We start from the raw sequence: 20432 nt of genomic DNA, 5'->3' as shown, positions 1-20432 counted from the left end.
GATTACTACGGCAAATGGAAAGTTGTCTTATTTCGAGGTGATTGGGCTGATGTTAACATTGCTCGTGGAATTAAGCAAGATCAATTTGGTTTCACAATGGTGAACTTCGCTTGATTGATTCACACGGGAGAACAATTGATTGATGAGTCGTATGTATTTTCTTCTCAAGTCAAACAAGTTTTTTACTCAAAAGATCCAACTGATGAGGGTTGGTACATTGTACTTCGTAACATCCCTAGAGACTTGTTTGACATGGGCAGTGGAAGTAGAGATGTCATTGACGACAGAACACAAACTTTGCCATTTCTGGAACAAAACTTAAACGAAAACATCCCTAGTACTAGTACACAATTTCAATGGGTCCGCCAGAATACGGATGAAGATGTTTACGAATTATAATGTAGTAAGCTTTTACTATTATTTAATTATATGTAATATCATAATATAAATATTGATCTTATTATATATTTCGACTATTTTATATGTGCTATTATTGTTGTAATTGTATAATAAGTTTTCAACTATTGTATTTGTATTGCAGATAAAATGCCTAGAAGGAAAGTGCGAGAGCTCAGCATTGTTCAAGGTACACCAAACTCGGCAGAAACAAACAACACTGAACAACAGACTGCTGTTGGATCTTCGAATGTCCCGACTACACCTGAGGAACCAATAGAAGTTCAAGGTAATTTAACATTTAATTTACATGCGCATTGACTTTTTGTTTATTTATTTTTAAAATTCTTATATTACAATATAACATTTTTCAGCTGAAGGTGGTGGGACGCGGAGAGTTCGAGGACGTACGTTACTAAGGGAATTATACGAGCTCGATCCAGTCGAGCGTGTCCAAGTATGTAGTAATAGCTTTGGTCAGCCTATTGGATCAGAAGCTCGCCTTCTAGCAGGGTACTTGGGCATTCTAGGACGGAATGCAAATATGTTGCCAATTAACTACGAGTCATGGCATAAAATGCCCGAGAGTAACAAGAACCAAGCTCTCGATCACATTAAGGTAACAAAATGTTTGTGTCATATATAGTACTTGGGTTTAAGTTTCATTTATATTTACTTTCTCAACTTGTGTTTTTTGTAGGCGAGATTTGCTCTAGAGCTCTCCGATGCTTACGTAAAGAAGGCATTGGGAAAAAGATGGAGAGACCATAAGAGCACTTTAAAGAGAGACTACTTTAAGACCAAAGCAACACTGGATGAGAGATTATAAAATGTCCCGCCGGGAATGATGAGGTACCAGTGGGAAGAGGTCGTTAGATTTTGGACTTCGAAAAAAGGAGAGGTATGTGTTACTACAAAAATCTTGTAATTATTTTGGTTTATAGTATTTACTAATTAATGTACTAATAATTTCATAACGTAGGATCGTGAGCGAGTTGGAAAAACTAGTAGGCAGAATCAAAAATTCACTCACACAGCTGGCTCGAGAAGTTTTACTTGTGAAGCTCAGGCCGAGGTATTTTGAATTTTTTTCATACTGTTAGATATTCATTACTTTATATCAAATAATAATTTTACTACTGTATTGTAGGAACTGTCGTCCGGTCAAAAAGTTGGACACCTTCAACTTTTTGACATGACACATAGAAAGAAATATGGAAACCCTATAACTCCTGAAGCTGCAGAAATTATAGTACGTTTGCTTAATACAATTTGACTTGTTTTTAATTATTTTTAGTGTTTATTTTTAATGGTTTATTTCATCTACTGTAATGAAAATATTGTTAAGTTATGTTGCATTTGTTCTTTTCATATAGATTGCGTTCCTAACTATGTGATTTATTTATTAGGAAAAATTAAAGGATAAAAAGGCGGAGTACGATGCGATGCCTTCCAGTGATATTTCTGTTAATGTTGACGACATTGATAACAAGATTATCACTGAAGTTTTGGGTCCTGAAAGGTATGGTCAAGTTCGGTTTCAAGGATCTTTTGTTAGCCCATCCCAATATTTTGGATCCAGCTCGCAACAATACATGCCTTCGAGGAGTCGGGCTCAAGCTGAAGTCCAGAGGTTAAGAGACCAGATGGCTCAGATGCAAGCGACAACAGCTGAGCAAATTACACAACTTAAAGCGGAGGCAGCATCGAGAGAAGCTGAGGTTCAATGGAAGTACGAAGAACTCCAGCTGCAGCTTAAAGCAGAGGCGGCAGCGAGAGAAGCAAAGGCTGCAGCAAGGGAAGCAGACCAGCGTAGAAAGTACGATGAACTCCAGCAGCAGCTTCAGACTATGATGAATATGTTTCAGCAATCCCAACGGCCGCCGTCTTAGACTATCGTGTAAATATTTTTATCATTTTAACTTTTAATTATCATTTTAACTTTTATTTATCATTTTAAATTTTAACATTTTTGTAAGAATAATACGATTTTTATTTTATTTATTGATATTTATTATATATTATTCGTTTAATTTTAAATATTTATTTATTGCTTTCGGTTGGTTTAAATTTGGTTTCTTCTTATTTGTTTTTACAGGAGGGCTCAAAATATAGAAAATTATCTTTTAAAAATCTGCCAAAATTAGTAGCGTTTTTTAAAAAAGTGCCGCTAAAGGTTAGGGTCTTTAGCGGTGTTTGTGAAAAAAGCGCCGCTAAAGGACAAAGGTCTTTAGCGGCGTTTGTAGGAAAAGCGCCGCTAAAGGTCAAGGTCTTTAGCAGCGTTTGTGGAAAAAGCGCCGCTAAAGGACAAGGTCTTTAGCAGTGTTTGTGGGAAAAGCGCCGCTAAATAACATGGTCTTTCGCGGCGTTTGTGGGAAAAGCGCCCCTAAAGGACAAGGTCTTTAGCGGCGCTTGGATAAAAGCGCCGCTAAAGGACATGACCTTTAGCGGCGTTTTTAGAAAAAGCGCCGCTAAAGGACATGATCTTTAGCGGCATTTTTTTCTTAAAACGCCGCTAAAGTTAGCGACGCCATCGTTAGCGGCGTTTTTAGCGGCGCTGTTGAAAGCGCCACTAAAAGCCTGTTTTGGTGTAGTGTATAGCTTGTGTATTTGCAGCGTTTCTTGACAAGCGCCACAAAGAATGAAGGTTCTAATCCGAAACAGCGCCGTTTTGCTCGGATTTAATGCACATTTCTGGCGCTTTCCTTTAAAGCGCCACTAAAAATTAACTTCCTTAAGTTAGTCGTCGACGTTTAGCCAATATATCAAGTCACTTTTCCGGTGTTTCATTCACAAACGCCACGAAAAATTAACATAAACGGCGTCGTTTAGTTAATATAGAGAAAATGCTAATTTAAAAATCGTGGACAGAAACCGCGTCGTTTAGCAAAAATTTTAAGTCACTTTTGCGGCGTTTTTTGTACAAACGCCGCTATTGCTTTATTTTTAGCGGCGATTTTACTTTTAAAGTTGCAATCGAAAACTGCGCCGTTTTATTAAGCTTCAATGCAGAGTTCTGGCATTTTTTTTAAAAACTCCACAAAGTAATTATTTTACTTAAACCAAACGGTAACGTTTTAAATAATTAATTCTAAACTTTTTAAGTAATATTTATAAGAATTATATAAAATTATAAAGTTTAGGTTTTCTTGTCTTTTTTGTTTGTATTTTTATTCAATTTCTTATAATTTGGTCCTATATATATATCCAAAATAATTAATTATACCTATATATATCCATCCATATATATATCAATGCTTTTTTTAACTTATTTATTAATTCTATTTAAACTAATATTAATTAAATACATCAATTGGTTTATATTAAATTTTTACAATATAGTAGTAAAAATACTAATTATTCTAAACCCAAAACCCTGATCTGACCCCAAAATCTCTAAACCTTAAATTACAAACCCTAAATCCATACAAGTGTCCACCAAGCATTGCTATTCCATTAACATATGTAAGTTTAAATACAATTTATTAATCTGTTTTTTATTCTCTTTATTGATTTTTTTTGGCTATTTCTCTAAGAATTATTGTTTTATCGTGCTTTAATGTGGTGTTTTATTAATTATTTCAAATTTGGTTGGTTAATAATTTTTATTTATGTTCAAAAATATAAGAACATATTTAAACTATAAATTAAAAAAACAAAATAAGATTTAAACCCTAAGTCCCTAACTATTAACTTCTAACCCCTAACCCTATAACCGTAACCCTAAATTCATACAAGTGTCCACCAAGCTTTGTTATTCCATTTACATATGTAAGATCTAAACCTAATACCCTAACCCGACCTGCCTAAATCCCTGGCTAAACCATAAATCCCTAACTCCTAACCCATAACGTCTAACCCAGCTCCTAACCCCTAAACATTAAATCTGATCAGCTCTTACATCATATATATACAATACTCCTGATCAATTACAATAACCTTAAAATAGTAACCCGGCCCTAAATATGACCTAGCTAAAATCTTAAATTAACAATCATATATATATTATACTGAACCGAGCACTAAAAATACTGAACCGAGATGGGATAAGATGGGGATATCCTTCTGGATATAGCTTATATCGATTTTGAAGAACCAAATCTTCACACAATTTTAAAGATCCAAATTAATATTATCTCTTTTACAATTATATAAGAAATTAATTAATATATAAATTAGAAAACACTAGTTAATCTAAACTTTAAACCATAAACCCTAAAATTATAAACCCTTAACACATAACCTTAAACATTAAACCCCAACCTTTAAACCATAAACCATAGACCAAATACGATAAACTAAACATATATAATAACCTACATTATGTAATGCATGGTTAATTAAGACCAAAACTCTGTGTTTTGGTTAAAATATTTTCCGGCGCTTCTCAAAAAGCGCCACTAATACTATGCTTTAGCGGCGATTTCTCGTGGACGCCATTAATTCCAGTATACATCAAGACTTAAACGTTGCGTTTTTGTTAATATATTTTGCGGCGCTTCTCAAAAAGTGCCGCTAATAGTATGCTTTAGTGGCGTTCTCCCGTAAGCGCAACTAATTCTAATATACCTCAAGAAAAAACTCTGCGTTTTGGTGAGCATATTTTGCGGCGCTTTTTGCCAAGCGCCGCTAATACTATGATTTAGCGGCGTTTTTTAATATACGCCACTAATAACTGTATACATCAAGACAAAAAACACTGCGTTTTGGTTACCAAATATTGCGGCGCTTCTCCGAAAGCGCCGCTAATAGTATGACTTAGCGGCGTGTTCCCTTTGCGCCACTAATTCTTGTATACCTCAAGACCAAACTTTGCGTTTTGGTTAAGATATTTTGCGGCGCTTCTCACAAAACGCCGCTAATATTATGCTATAGCGGCGTTTTCCCTTAAACGCCACTAACTGTAACATACACCAAGACCAAAACGGTGCACTTTGGTTAGGATATTTTGCGACGTTTTCCCATAAGCGCCATAAATTCTAACATACCTCTAGACTAAACTCTGTGTTTTGGTTAACATATATTGCGGCGCTTTTAGTAAGCGTCGCTAATACTTGCTTTAGCGGCGGGTTTTTGTAAGCGCCACTAATGCTAATATACAGCGAGACAAAATGATGCGTTTTCGTTAAGATTTTTGCGGCGCTTGTGACAATTCGTCACTAATACTTCCTTTAGCAGCGTTTTATCATAAACGCCACTAATTCTAGTATACATCAAAACCAAAACGATGCGTTTTGGTCTTCAGATCTTGTAACGCGTGATGGTAAACGCCGCGAATGATGTTCTTTTATGGCATTTTGCAGAAAGCGCCGCTAATGCCTGCTATTTAGCGGCGTTTTATTTTTTGCACCGCTAATGCGTGATTATTAGCAGCGTTTGTCGTCCAAACGCCACTAAAGATGCCGCTAAAAGCCTCATTTGGTGTAGTGTATGAGTTGATGTTGAATGGTGGTAAGTCGGTTCAAGAGAAACCAGAGGCAAACTTAGCTGTGTACCCATCGTCCTCTAAGGGGAAACATAAAACTAAGGGAAAGAAGAAACCAACTAAGTCTTCGGTTCCACCTCGTGTGGATAGGAATAAGGCTAAGAAGCCAAAAGATCCTAAGAAGATCAAATATTTCTTCTGAAACAGGAAGGAGCATTTAAAATCATACTAGAAAGAGTATTTGGATTACCTAACCAAAAAGGGCAAAGGTATGGAACTCTTTGTGGTTGAAGCTTGTTTAGTGGAAGAATCAATCAATAATTAGGTTATTAATTCTGGAGCTACTAACCATGCGTGTGTTTCTTTACAGGGGTTCAGTGAAACGAGAAGTCTGCGTGACAAGAGCCTTTCGTTGCGAACTGGAGATGGGAGCTATGTTTTAGCCAAAGCTGTGGGAAAAGTTATTTTGCACTTTGATAATTTTAGGAAGATTGTTTTAAAGAACGTGTTTTATGTACCTTATTTTAAGAGGAAATTAATTTATGTAACATGTTTATTTTATAATGGTTATGCCGTGACATTCAATAAAGGGATTGCTATTTCCAAAAATCGTTCTTTAATCTGTAATAGATGGATGGAAAACAATATCTACTTTATCAAACCAAATAACTACTCGATGCTTCAAACTGAAATAGTGAATAAAAAGTTTAAAACTTCTCACTCTAATGAGGTGTGCCTATGGCATTTAAGACTTGGTCATATTAACTAAGAAAGAATCACTAGACTTGAGAAAGATGGTCCTTTAAGTATGCTTAAAGAAGTTAGTCTTCCACAATGTGAATTTTGCTTGAAAGGTAAAATGACTAAGAGGTCTTTTAATGCGAAAGGTAAAAGGGTCAATCAACCTTTAGAACTTGTGCACACTAATGTATGTGATCCCATGAGCATCAGTTCCTGAGGAAGTTATGATTATTACATGACTTTTATTGAGGACTATTCTCGATATGGATATATGTATCTAATGTACTGCAAAAATAAAACATTTGATAAATTTTGAGAGTTTCGTGCGAAAGTGGAAAAACAATTAGGTTTATCCATAAAGAATCTTCGGTCTGACCGAGGTGGGGAATATTTGTTCGATGAGTTCTTAAGATACCTCATAGAGAATGAGATTTTATCCCAATTAACTGTGCCAGGCACTCTACAGCAGAATAGCGTAGCTAAGAGAAGGAATAGAACATTGCTTGACATGGTTCGTTCAATGTTAAGCTATTCACAACTTCCTACTTCCTTTTGGGGTATGCAATACAAATGGCCTGCTATATTCTGAATAATGTGTCAACCAAGTCTTCTTGTAAGACACCTTATGAACTGTGGCATGGAAAGAAACTCGTTCTAAATCACTTTAGAATATGGGGTTGTCCAACACGTTCTAGATAAGGATGCAAATAAGTTGGATGCAGAGACAAAATTATACACATTTACAGGATATCCAAAAGGAACTAAAGGAGGATTATTCTACAAACCAAAAGATAATACGATTAAATTTTCTACTCATGCTAATTTTCTCGAGGAAAGCTACATGAATAACTTTAAGCCTCGAAGTAAAATGGTACTTGAGAAATTTTCAGGAGTGCTAGAACAATCACCAAGTTCAATTCTCGAGAAAGTTGTAGAAAAACCTGCAAATGATCAATAGCATAAGGGAATCTGTCGTAGTGAGAGAGTTTCTAAGAAACCAAACTTCTTCATCTATGATGGTAGTATTTATAATATGGAAGCCAATCATGAGGATGATGATCCACTCACTTATGAGGAGGTTATGAAGGACGTTGATTCCAAGCTCTGGAAACAGGCCATGAATGCCGAGATGGATTCTATGAAATCCAATATGGTGTGGGAACTTATAAACTTACTGATTGGGATTAAACACATAGGGTGTAAGTGAATCTACAAGAAGAAGAGAAATGCGGAAGGGAAAATGGAAACACACAAAGCTAGACTTGTAGGGAATGGTTACACATAGAAAGAAGGCGTCGATTACGATGAGACTTTTTCTTCTGTAGCCATGTTCAAGTTTACTCGCATACTCTTATCCATTACCGCTGCTCTCAATTATGAGATCTGCCAAATTGGGGTCAAGACAACATTATTGAATGATTATCTTGATGAGACCATTTACATGGCTCAACCCACTAGCTATGTTGTCAAAGGAGAGGAGCAGAAAGTTTGCAAACTGCTAAGATCTATTTATGGACTTAAGCAGGCGTCCCGCTTATGGAATAAAATATGATCAAACAATCAAGATTTTTGGATTTGAGCAAAACGCTGATGAACATTGTGTTTATAAGTGTATAAAGGACAAAAAGGTGGTCTTCCTCGTTTTGTATGTTGATGATATTCTACTTATCATAACACTACACCAAAACAGACTTTTAGCAGCACTTTTAGCGGCGCTTGAACAAAAAACGCCGATAAAAATTGAGCATTAGCGGTGCTTTATGGAAATCGCCACTAAATATCGAGCATTAGCGGCGTTTTTTGAAAAACTCCGCAAAAAACCAAAGCTCAATGGCATCGTTTTCTTACCTTTAGGAGCTTTAGCGGCGTTTTCAAAAAAACGCCGCCAATGCTCGGGGCTTTAGCGGTGTTTTTGAAAATGCACCGCTAATGCTCGAGGTTTTAGCTGCGTTTTTGAAAAAGCAACACTAATGCTCGGTGTTTTAGCGATGTTTTTTAAAAAGCGCCGCTAATGCTCGAGGTTTTAGCGGCGTTTTTGAAAAAGCGTCACTAATGCTAGGGCTTTAGCGGCGTTTTTGAAAAAGTGCCGCTAATGCTCGGGGTTTTAGCGGCGTTTTTTAAAAGCGCCGCTAATGCTCGAGGTTTTAGTGGCGTTTTTGAAAAAGCGCCTCTAATGTTGAGGGCTTTAGCTGCGTTTTTGGAAAAGCACCGCTAATGCTGGGGGCTTTAGCGGTGTTTTTGGAAAAGCATTGCTAATGTTGGGGGCTTTAGCGGCGTTTTTGAAAAAGCGCCGCTAAAATTTTTTATCTTAATTGGTTTATTTATATTAATTAAATAAAATTCAATTTATTTCTAATTGAATATTAAAAATCTTCAAAAAAAATAATGACACGTAGAAATAATTTGAAATAAAACACATGGAAAAATTAAAATACTATTAGTTAAAATAATTTTAAAGTTTTTTGGGTACATGATTACTGATTGTTTTTTAATTTATATATTAAAAAATTTCTTATATAATCTTAAAAGAGATAGTATTAATTTTAAAATATTAAATTAATTATCACCATAGTTTAGGATATTTGGCTTAGGGTATATGATTTATTTAATATTTAAGGCCGGTTTAGGAGTTACTATTTTAAGGTTTAGGGAGTATGGATTTAGGGATTATGGTTTAGGTATTATGGTTTAAGGGTTGGGATTTAAGGTTTAGGGGTTAGGTGTTAGGGGTTTAGGGGTTATACATTAGGGGTTAAGAGTTAGAGATTTAGGGTTTAGGAATTGAAGGGTCGGTTAGGGTTTTGGGTTTAGATTAATTATTTTTTTTAATTTATATTTTAAATATGTTCTTATATAATTGTAAAAGAGATAATAATAAATTTGTTTAGGGTTTTTAGTTTAGGGTATATGATTAATTTAAGATTTAAGACCGATTTAGGAGTTCATATTTTAAGGTTTAGGGAATATGGATTCAGAGATTATGGATTAGGGATTATGGTTTAAGGGTTAGGATTTAAGATTTAAAGGTTAGGGGTTAGATGTTAGGGGTTAAGAGTTAGAGATTTAAGGTTTAGGAATTCAAGGGCTGGGTTAGGGTTTTGGGTTTAGATTAATTATTTTTTTAATTTATATTTTAAATATGTTCTTATATAATTGTAAAAGAGATACACTACACCAAAATAGGCTTTTAGCGGCGTTTTTTTACCCTAAAAAGCGCCGCTAAAAGTATTTGTGGTGCTTTTAGTAGCGTCGCAAAAAATGTCGCTATTGACAGCACCGCTAACTTTTGCGACGTTTTTAAAAACAAATGCCGCTAAAAGTCATGACCTTTAGCGGTGCTTCTAAAAAAACGCCGCTATAGATAAAGACTTTTAACGGCACTTTCCCCTAAAACGTCGCTATAGATCATGACTTTTAGCAACGATTTTCTCACAAACGCCGCTATAGATCATGGCTTTTAGCGGCGCTTTTCTCACAAACCCCGCTAAAAATATCGCTCTTTAACGGCATTTATGAAAAAACGCGACAAAGTATTTTTATTTAATAAATTTTTTAATAACAAATAGAAAGGTCAAATTTTATATTGAATGTATTACTTTTCATTAACAATAAAAGTAAAATAAATTATAGTAATAAATTTCAACATTCACCTATAATATGGCAACAAATTTACACTTTAACCTTATTTTAAATTGATTATATTATTTAATTAATTATAAAACATTAGTATATAAAATAATGTATATAGCATATAATGTTAACATAAACAATTAAATTTCCTAACAAAAAATAAATAAATAAATTTCATTATACGAGAAAAGAACATATATTCTTTTCATTATTATATAACAAAAATCAGTACAACAATATGGTTATTATACATACGATTCCATTTTCTTGCAATGTTGAATTGATGGAACTCTACGAGTATCTACTACTGACAGGTGACAAAATTTTGGCTACATATTTAATTTCTCAATGTTCTCATTATTTCTAGTCTAATAATAAAAACAACAGCACCTTCTCAGGCAACTCCACAGATGGAAAAGGAAGAGTTGCATAGCTAGGCAAAATGAATATTTTGTGAGTTTCTTCATATTCTAGTTCATTGTTGTCAAATCCACCATCAACACCTGTAAATCAAATTGCATAGATATTACTATTTAGCCACAACAGATAGAACAATTATATTGCTTAAGGCGCAATATACAGGTTTTGAAATCACAATCCATGAATTGTAAAATACACTTTTATATTTAGCACTTATGTTATTAATACTGGATAATGTAAGCCACATCTAACCCACAATGAATTTAACCATAGGATATTCTTACCCTAAACCCTAAACTTTTTAGCAAAGAAAAGCTGAACAGATATCCAAACATTGTGCCATTATGACCCCAGCCTTCTATTATATTTGTGTTATATTATCATGCATATAAACCTGCACCATTGTACCTATGTTCAATTAAATGAAAATGTATATGTGCTATTCTACTTTATTATTTATGATCATCTTGTTACTGCCTAAGTTTCATGACTCTGCTGCAATATAACTACCTTTTCGCCATGAGCAAAATCAAGTAGGATAACTATTATTTATCCTCTTCTCCACTCTCACAGTCCGAACCTAAATCACATGATAAAATCAAAAATGATCTCTTCTAGAATCAAAGCGAAAACAAAGAAAAAAACAGTAATGGTGACATTAATCAAAGTAATAAAGAAGTTTTACCATATGGTAACTACTTTCTCAACTACTTTACCTCCTTTTGTTGCTGACCACCCTCATCCCTGCCATTATCTACTTTTTCAGCTTCAACTGATAAAATCTCATCCAAAGCAGATGATCCAGTATCAAGAGTGTTGAGAACATCCACTTGGTTTGCTTCAGCTTCTGACTTAACAGAATCTGATTCTATCGAATGCCCTTCTATACAAGTTAGCAACAAAACCAATGGATTACATGAACAAATAAGAGGGAACAAAATATATCAATCAAACAAAAATTATCTGTAACTGCTAAAAAGATTCGCAACCTCCTCGAGTTCATGTGCATCATAGAACCAAATACCATTTATTTCCTGAGAAGCATTGCGGTATAGTAGATATTTATCCTGAACTTCATACTCGAAATCTCCCAAGAGGTTTTCCACCAAATCATCATTCTAACCAAAATTTGCAAAAAAAAAAAAAAGTTCGATTATAGAACATATTATATAATAAATCAAGAAACCAAAAAAGGCAGTAATTGCAATTTGTAAAAATCAAATCAAGCAATTTTCACGATTTAAGTTCACGATTACCATTAAGCATTTTATCATACAAGCATATAAAAAAACCAGATCAATACTAAGCTAAACATATATATACATATACACACAAACCTCCAAAGCAGCATATAAGAACCCTCAGGCAAACGCTTTCCTACCTTTATACAATCGTCTTTAACTTCTTAGTAAGCTCATTTCCTTCAAATCTCCAAAATACCTAAATTCCAAATAAATTTAGTTTTCCCCATTTTCCCTTTAATTGTTTTTTTTTAAGTATTAAGAGAAAACGAAACAAACCAAATGAGTGGTTGATTGAGTCAAACAAACCAAATACAGACAAGTAGTGGCCAATTACCCTATTGAAGATGAATCCAGAACTTTTTTAGACAAAGTAATCGTGAGTATCGAATAGATAACAACAAAATTAAGATAAATGAAACAACAACCAATTAAAATTAAACAACTACCTTAATTAATTCGTGAAAGGTGTATATTTTAAAGAAAGTTTTGTTACACTAGAAGCCTTAATAAAAGATAGACACCACGTTAGAACATCAACGGAATGCCAAACCACAACAAAAGAGAGGAATAAATGAATCAAGAAAGTCGGCAACCACTTACAACAGCTTCAACATTCGCAGGAGATTCATCATTAGGGCTTGAAAGCATTGATATGATACTCAATACAATACTTTCAACCTGCCACATAGTAAGAATATACATTTTTTAATCTATCATGGTGTCAAGAGAAGGAGGAAGGACACCATAAATTAAAGTAGTTGAACTTTCAGGAATAGAACTTGAACAGGCAGGAAAAAAAGATAAAAGAATTGACACTTCACAAACATACTGTATGGACTGGCATCCAGCGCTAACTTGCAAGCTCGTAATCATTTGGATCATCACCTGGAGGATGAAGAATTGATATGCAAACAGATATATGTTTAAATTTACTACTAATATCTAATTAGATCCCTACTTCTGAGATACATGCGAAGAAGGCAATGTTCAATTTAAATCCCAAATCAGAAAGTTGGTTTAGGTTCACAGAAAATTGAAGATAGACAAGAGAGGAAGGAGTGGACGCTTTAACCGTTTACGGAATACGGATGTAAACATAAACTGCTGCCCGACAACCACCATCTTCAATGCTAAAAATCGCTAAACATTTACCTCTAAAATTTATCATTCTATCCGGGATTCATAGGCAAAACACCAACAATATTTGGAACTTGCGCAATACCGAAAATGAGAAAAAAGGAAAACTTGAGGATAATTTGAAGGAGGGTTTGGGTTTTGCTTGAAGGAATTTGGGTTTTAGAGGGAAGGGTGGAAGGGGAAAGTGTGTCGACAAGGATGCAGAGGGCTGCCGATTTGGGGAAATTAGGGGGGAAAATAAAGGGAATCGGGGTAGGGGAGAAATGGCTTGGGAAAAATAAAATGGGGGGAAAAAGAAGAAGAGATTTCTGGGGATGGGGGGAATCGATTTTGGGAAAAAGAAGGGAAAAAAAAGAATATTTCATTTGAAATTTTGGGCTAAGAAAAATATAAACACAAAACGAGGTTGTTTTGTAAAAATATTAGTGGCATTTGGCAGAAAAGCGCCACCTTTTGCGGCGTTTTTTCATAAACGCCGCTAATGCTTTATTTTTTTACAATTTTTAAATTAAATTATTGTATCTTTCATATAAATTTTAAATAAATAATTTTTAAATTTTAAGTAATATTTAAAAGAATTAGATAAAATTATAATTTTTAGTTTTTGTATTTCATTTTTATTTTTGTTATAATTTGGTACTATCTAAAATAGATAGTTACTTATCCATATCAATCTGTTACTTTTATTTATAAATAATTTAAACTATAATCATAATTTTAATATATTAAAATTAATATTATCTCTTTTACAATTATATAAGAAATTATTTAATATATAAATTAAAAACCACCGATTAATCTAAACCCTAAATCCCTAACCCTTATATCCTAAACTATAAATCATAAAACATAAACCCTAAATCCCTAACCCCTCTTTTACAATTATATAAGAACTTAATTAATATATAAATAAAAAATACTAATTAATCTAAACATTAAACCTTAACCCAACCCTGAATCTCTAAACCCTAAATCACTACCTCTTAACCTCTAACATCTAACCCCTAACCCTTAAACCTTATTTAATATATAAATTAAAAAATATTAATTAATCTAAACCCTAAACCCAAACCCAAACCAAACCCAAACCTGAACCCCTAACCCTAACCCCTAAACCTTATTTAATATAAATTAAAACACAATAATTAATCTAAACCCTAAACCCTAACCTAATACTAAATCCATAAATCCTAAATCCCTAACTCTTAATCTCTAACTCCCTTACCCTTAAATCACAACACTTAAACCAAAACCCTTAATCCATAATTCCTAATTCCATATTCTATAAACCTTAAAATTGTAACTCCTAAACCGGCCTTAAATCCTAAATTAACCATATACCCTAAACCATATACCCTAAACAATATATATTAAACCCTAAACTATAATGATAATTAATTAAATATTTTAAAATTAAATACTATCGTATCTTTTATAATTATATATGAAATTATTTAATATATAAATTAAAAATCAATTAGTCATGTACCCAAAAAATTTTAAAATTATGGCTTAATAATAGTATTTTAATTTTTCTATTTTTAACAAATATTTTTCTATGTTTTTTATTTCAATTTATTTCTACATGTCATTATTTCAAATTAATCCACTTTTAACAAATATTCAATTAAAAATAAATTAAATTTTAATTGATATAAATAAACAAATTAAATAGTAATTAGACAGATAAAATGTTTTTGTGGCGCTTTTTTGAAAATGCCGCTAAAGCCCGAGCATTAGCAGCGCTTTCCCAAAAACGCCGCTAAAACCCTGAGCATTAGCGGCGCTTATCCGAAAACGCCGCTAAAGCCATGAGCATTAGCGGCGCTTTTCAAGAAACGCCGCTAAAGCCCCGAAAGGTAAAAAAACGATGTCGTTGGGCTTAGGTTTTTTACAGCATTTTTCCAGAAAGCGCCGCTAATGCTCAGGGTTTTAGCGGCGTTTTATGTAAAGCGCCGCGAAGGCTCGATTTTTAGTGGTGTTTTTTATCCAAACGCCACTAAAAACGCCGCTAAAAGTCTGTTTTGGTGTAGTGATAGTAATAAATTAAATATATTGAAATTATGAGTATAGTTTAAATTATTTAAAAGATATATAATAGATAGAGTTTATATGTATTGAATGGTTAATTTAGGGTTTAAGGTTAAGGTTTACTTGAGATTTAATTGTTAAATGATGAAATTTTATACAATCAATTAATGTTTTTATATTTAAAAACATTTAATCCAAACCATTTGATATATTTAAATATTAGATTTTAAAAAAATATTGATAAATAAATAAATAAATAAAAAGTAACAGATTGATATGGATAGGTAACTATCTATTTTGGATAGGACCAAATTCTAACAAATAAAAATGAAATAAAAAAAAACTAAAATCATTCCACATCGAACATCTAGTAAAATAGTTATATTTTAGTTAGGAAGAAATATCTCCAATAAAATGGAGATTAGATTGGAAAAGAATAATATAAAATCATGATTAATGTCTCAATTTTTAATAGAAATTTGATATGTGAGAGATTGATTGCTTACATTATATAATTTTAACTTAATAACTAATTACAACCATTTAATCATTTGTTTTCTTATTAAAATATAATGTATTTATTTTGTTTACATTGAGAGTACTTGGTTTTTTTTATAAAAATTCAATTTATAAAAAATAATAATAAATATTTTATAAACTCACTTAACTAATAATTTTTAGCAAACAAAATAAAAATTTTTTAGCAAAGCAAAACGGCATCATTTTGTTTAAAATGAAATAATTTTTTTGCGACACTTTTATGGAAAACACCGCTAATCAATAGCGACATTTTTATTAAAAACTCCGCAAAAATCATTTTACTTCAAAAAAACATGCGCCATTTTATCCCAAAATTTCCCCCGTAAAACCCCTAATTTTCCCCCCTAAAATCGGTATACTCAAAACACCCTTTAGGTTTTTTAGATTTATTTGTTTGATTCATTAATGTTTGATTGCAGATTAGTAGGGATTCAATGTGGATTTCTGTTAATGTTTTTGATTCCGTTCTATTTGTCAATTTCCATTGTAGGATTTATGTTACTTGTGCTATTTCAGACATCTTTTAAACTGATTTTGTATGAAATTCTCTCTCTCGCTCCATGATTGCTAGGATTTTCATTCTTGGAACTTTTGTAAGTGTTTCTGTATTAGGTTTTAAGAAGCCGAACTAATAGCCTTGCTTAGCAGCAAGCACTGCATACCAACGCCAGCTGAAGATGGAGACGAAGAACCAGAACCCTTTTCAACTTGATGTGGGAAATCTCCTCGCTTTTAACCCTTTTCACAACTTTCCTTCCCTTCCCACTTCCAGGTTTGCCCCTTTTGTTCCTTCATAATAATTATTGTTTTTGTAGTAGTTTGCCTCAGTTTGATTTTTTAGATGATCTATTATATGGATATTTTTCTTCTTTCTCTTTGGGGTATTTTTTTTATTGGAATCATGAGAAATTTCTTAGGGGCAAAGGTGATTTGGAGCTTTAAAATAAATTGAATAGCCATGCACTATGATACTTATTTCCTTCAAACTTGGTTAAGATAGTTTTTTTCTTCAAAGCATGAACTGCAGATTTTTGTTTTGCTTATTTGATCTGTAAAAGATGTGGAATTTTGTTCCTTTTTGGTTTTACCCATTCTTTGAATATATGTAGAAATTGACATTGCTATTTTCTAGAGTAAAGATTTTTTGCTCCTTTTTTTGGCCAATATCTTAATCATATTCGACACATACTATTAGTCTTATTCCAACCTGCAATTCCCATTCTTTGATGGCATTTTAGCAGTTTAAATGTTAGCCTATGATTTTACATATCATGCTTATGAGTGTCGATGGTTGCTGGAATTAAACTTCGATCTCTTTTCTATAAGCATCATTTTCATCCAAACTTTCTAGTTCTTCATGAGAAGATGAGAAGCTTGATGAACACGGGGACGCTTATGAAACAAAGGATAATAGTGATATGTACTTGGACAAAGATGGGAAAGATCGTGAAATAAATGTAAGGATCTTAATTTATTGCCTTTTTTCGTTGTTACGATTCTGTCTTCTTTTCTAGTGGATTGTTCGGGAGTCCTGAAAAATCATTTGGGCAGATCTTAACTTGAGGCAATTGCTGTGTTTGCAACATAGACACCCTGATTTTGTGCATTTGAGATTCCTTGAATAGGTTTTATGCACCCTTGAAGGCATAAGAATAGGTGGTAAAAGAAAATGTTTAGACCTGGAATCTTTTTATAGATAGATAATGATGTCTTGTAGATTTGCTGCTAAATAAAGAATTAATCCTTATTTTGGAGTTTGGGCTTCTTGCCTCTTAGTTTCGTTCTCTTTTCTACTGTTATAATGGTGGTTTTAATATTCTTATGCGTCAATTTTTTTATACAATTGTAATAGACAGAGCTATATTTTTAGAATTTCTTTCTGGCCAAACTATTGCTCTCTTTCTGTAAGTGAAAAATTGGAAAAGGTTATATAATTTAAAGATTAGTTATCCATGTGAGTCTGTATAAAAAAATTATACATGTAAGTCAAACTTTAAGAGATTATGAAATCAGTAAAATATTTGGTGAAGAAAGGAAAATCGTAACAAATGTAACAAAATCATAGTTGATCCCAAGATGTTAAACTTTTATAAGTAGGCATCAACTCTTCACTGAGTTTCTCTTGAGTTGCATACTTAAACTCTCCCTTACAGCAGTTTTGGATAACTCTTACTTTCTCCCTACTCCATGGCCTTTGGTAAAGCTTTGTAAAAGAAATTTATTTAATGGGTGCTCGAAGTCAAAGAAAATTATTTAAGGTAGCTGAGATCCAACCAACTCTAGCCTTAAAAAACAGAAAGAAAAAAGAACAGAAGAGATTTTTTGACCCTGTTCTGGTTAGCTGTTATGATAATGTCAATTACCATTTATTAAAGTTCCTTTTCCATTTGTGCATTTTAACTTTTTGACCATATGATTGTAGATTCGCATGGAAACTAGATCTAGGGTTAAGGATTCTATTCCTGCTTGGATCAAGTTCTCTGTTCAAGCACCTGGTGAAATCCCATACAGTGGAATATACTATGATCCACCAGAAGAGGTATATTTAGTGTGGTTTGCTTGGAAATATTAAATGACTTAATTCTTTTCAAACTATGAGCTGCTGAAATAATTGGAGCCTGGGTAAAATCAGGAGTACTAACTAATGTTTGTAATACTTTTAAAATGAATGCAGGAGCGTGAAGATGCACCAGCATGCATGAAAAAACGAGTTTAAAGAGAAATAATTTCTTATACTTCTTTGAATAATTATGCAAGGAGGTTGTTTTTTATGAACGTAGTGTTGGTGTTAAGAATCAACTCCCTTAAAAAATTTTATAACTAACCAATTTTGGTTGGTTCACTTTCGTATGTGAAATCAGTTTTTAAGTTATGTTATTGCATGTGCATGTTTAATCACTGCCAGATTCAAGCAGTTATATGTATCTAATTTCAAATTTTTGATACTCTCTTGTGTGACTAACGGAATTTATATTATGACAGGAAAAGTACGTATTCAAACACCCCCATACAAAAAGACCAAAATCACTTAGAATTTATGAATCACATGCTGGAATGATTAGCATGGTATGCATCTCTCTTTTCCCTTGCATGAATTGTTATTCCAGTCTTCTGTCAGATTGCTTAACAGTTCTAATTTATTGTTACTTGCTATCATGCCATATTTTTTGTACTGTTTCTTCCAAAATTTTGAAGTTTACAAAACGTGGCTGCAAAACATGCAGTTGTAAGTCGAGTTTTTTTGTGTGATTTTATGCATTTTTTTGTTTATTTGCTCTAACTTATTTGTTTTTTTTCTTTGCAGGATGCTGCTACAGGCAGTGTTAATAGGAATCTAGATAATCCATTGTTAGTTGTGCCTCTTAAACCCTCTGTTGCGGAGTTTCCATTCGCCAAGAAGGAAGAGCAAAGTGATCGATTGAGTAATTTGGCTGGAGCTGGTTACCAAGCTTTTGAAGATGCTATTTTAAATAAACTGACAAAGGTATGACCTTGCTGCCATATATCGTACAGCCGATTCTGTGACCTAAATTTTGTCTAGTAATTAGATTTAGAATATTTAACTTGATGTGCCATTTCTTCCTGGTCCAGAATCTCAAACTTTGGCCTTTTTTCCCCGTTGTTGAGTAGGTCGGGAGTCATGAATGAAGTTTGAGATACACATTAGCCGTTAAATCTGGTTGATTTTTGCTACTGTAAAGTATTTATGGAATGGAAAGAAAGCTATGCATTATTATCTGTTAGATTTTAATCTAGTTGTTCCACATTTTTAAGATGTTATTAGAATTGCATCTGCCAAGCATTAGTGTTCTTAGAACTCTGTTATATCTTGTTAAATGCATCTTTACCTACTTTTGTAATTTGAATTTTCACCATGTGTTTTTATATTTGATCACTTTTCCTCGACATTTATTATTGACCAGACTGCCGAAAAACAACAAAAATGATGACAAAAAGGTCTTAGGAGCAGATTGCAAATGCATCAGTGGCATTTTATCCACAGATGTTTTGCCAACATGTCCTAAATTTACTAGTTCGGGATTGAATTTTAGCTTTCTGAAGTATACCTTTTAAGAAGAGAGATGAACCATTCGGGTTAAAGACATAAGTTCTTATGTATGTAAATTCTATATTCGTTTATTAATGCTCAATACTTCAAACTATTTTATCTGTACTTTTTGTAAGTAGAAAATTCTTCTTACAATCTATGCAATAACATTTGTTTTCTTATTGTAAGAATATTTTTAACATTGTAACTTTTAACATTATTGTAAGAATATTTTGAATTATACTTCAGTTATCAATTTATATCATATATATTTCGTTGAATGTGAAGTATCATTTAGATTTGCTGTTTTTGGTTGGATTTCATGCTACAGGAAGGGTTGTATACGGATGAAAATTGAATGTTACAAATCTAAAAAAGTTAGTGGCGTTTTTTCATAAACGCCGCTAAAGAAACGGTATTTTTAGCGGCGTTTGTGATAAAAGCGTCGTTAAAGGTCATTTTTTAGCGACGTTTGTGAAAAAAGCGTCGCTAAAGGTCATGCTCTTTAGCGGCGTTTGTGGGTAAAGCGCTGTTAAAGGTCATGTTCTTTAGCGACATTTGTGGGTAAAGCGCCACTAAAGGCCATGTTCTTTAGCAGCGTTTTTTATAAAAGCGCCACTAAAGGCCATGTTCTATAGCGGCGTTTTTTCAAATAAATGCCGCTAAATTTTGCAGTGTTGTTTATAGAGGCTTTTTTGCGGCGCTTTCATAAGCGCTGTAAATAGTTTTAGCGGCGCTTAAAAAAAGGCCGCTAAAAGCCTGTTTTGCTATAGTGTAAGAATTGTTGAACTAGAGAATTTGATTAAAGAATTTTCTTAAA

General features: G+C 33.0%; 2 protein-coding genes across 24 annotated transcripts; one reads left to right on the top strand and one right to left on the bottom strand.

The window, feature by feature from the left end:
* Window positions 1-10372: 10372 nt before the first annotated feature.
* Window positions 10373-13356, bottom strand: LOC107945520 (uncharacterized). Of its 22 annotated transcripts, XM_041107884.1 has the most exons (7): window positions 13009-13356; window positions 12686-12741; window positions 12457-12534; window positions 11637-11730; window positions 11329-11495; window positions 11123-11192; window positions 10373-10695 (listed from the first exon to the last, which is right to left on the bottom strand). In XM_041107884.1, the coding sequence occupies exons 2-6, from the start codon at window positions 12698-12700 to the stop codon at window positions 11142-11144; spliced, it is 405 nt and encodes a 134-aa protein (XP_040963818.1). In that variant the 5' UTR covers window positions 12701-12741; window positions 13009-13356; the 3' UTR covers window positions 10373-10695; window positions 11123-11141. The 22 variants fall into 22 exon arrangements, 7 of the variants coding, with proteins under 7 accessions (XP_040963818.1, XP_040963820.1, XP_040963817.1 ...); XM_041107886.1 differs by lacking the exon at window positions 11123-11192; XM_041107883.1 differs by having other exon boundaries at window positions 12686-13355.
* A 2474-nt stretch (window positions 13357-15830) lies between these two features.
* On the top strand, window positions 15831-19790 carry LOC107945519 (1,4-alpha-glucan-branching enzyme). 2 transcript variants are annotated; one of them, XM_041107866.1, is made up of 7 exons: window positions 15831-15917; window positions 16177-16336; window positions 16916-17021; window positions 17987-18103; window positions 18547-18630; window positions 18869-19048; window positions 19488-19790. In XM_041107866.1, the coding sequence occupies exons 3-7, from the start codon at window positions 16983-16985 to the stop codon at window positions 19509-19511; spliced, it is 444 nt and encodes a 147-aa protein (XP_040963800.1). In that variant the 5' UTR covers window positions 15831-15917; window positions 16177-16336; window positions 16916-16982; the 3' UTR covers window positions 19512-19790. The 2 variants fall into 2 exon arrangements, with proteins under 2 accessions (XP_040963800.1, XP_040963799.1); XM_041107865.1 differs by having other exon boundaries at window positions 15834-15917; window positions 16163-16336.
* Window positions 19791-20432: the final 642 nt, after the last annotated feature.

The sequence above is a fragment of the Gossypium hirsutum genome, chromosome D12 (assembly GCF_007990345.1).
Source record: "Gossypium hirsutum isolate 1008001.06 chromosome D12, Gossypium_hirsutum_v2.1, whole genome shotgun sequence".
NCBI lineage: Eukaryota > Viridiplantae > Streptophyta > Magnoliopsida > Malvales > Malvaceae > Gossypium > Gossypium hirsutum.
The sequence above is the reverse complement of the archived record's forward strand: the minus strand, read 5'-3'. Positions and strand labels throughout refer to the sequence as shown.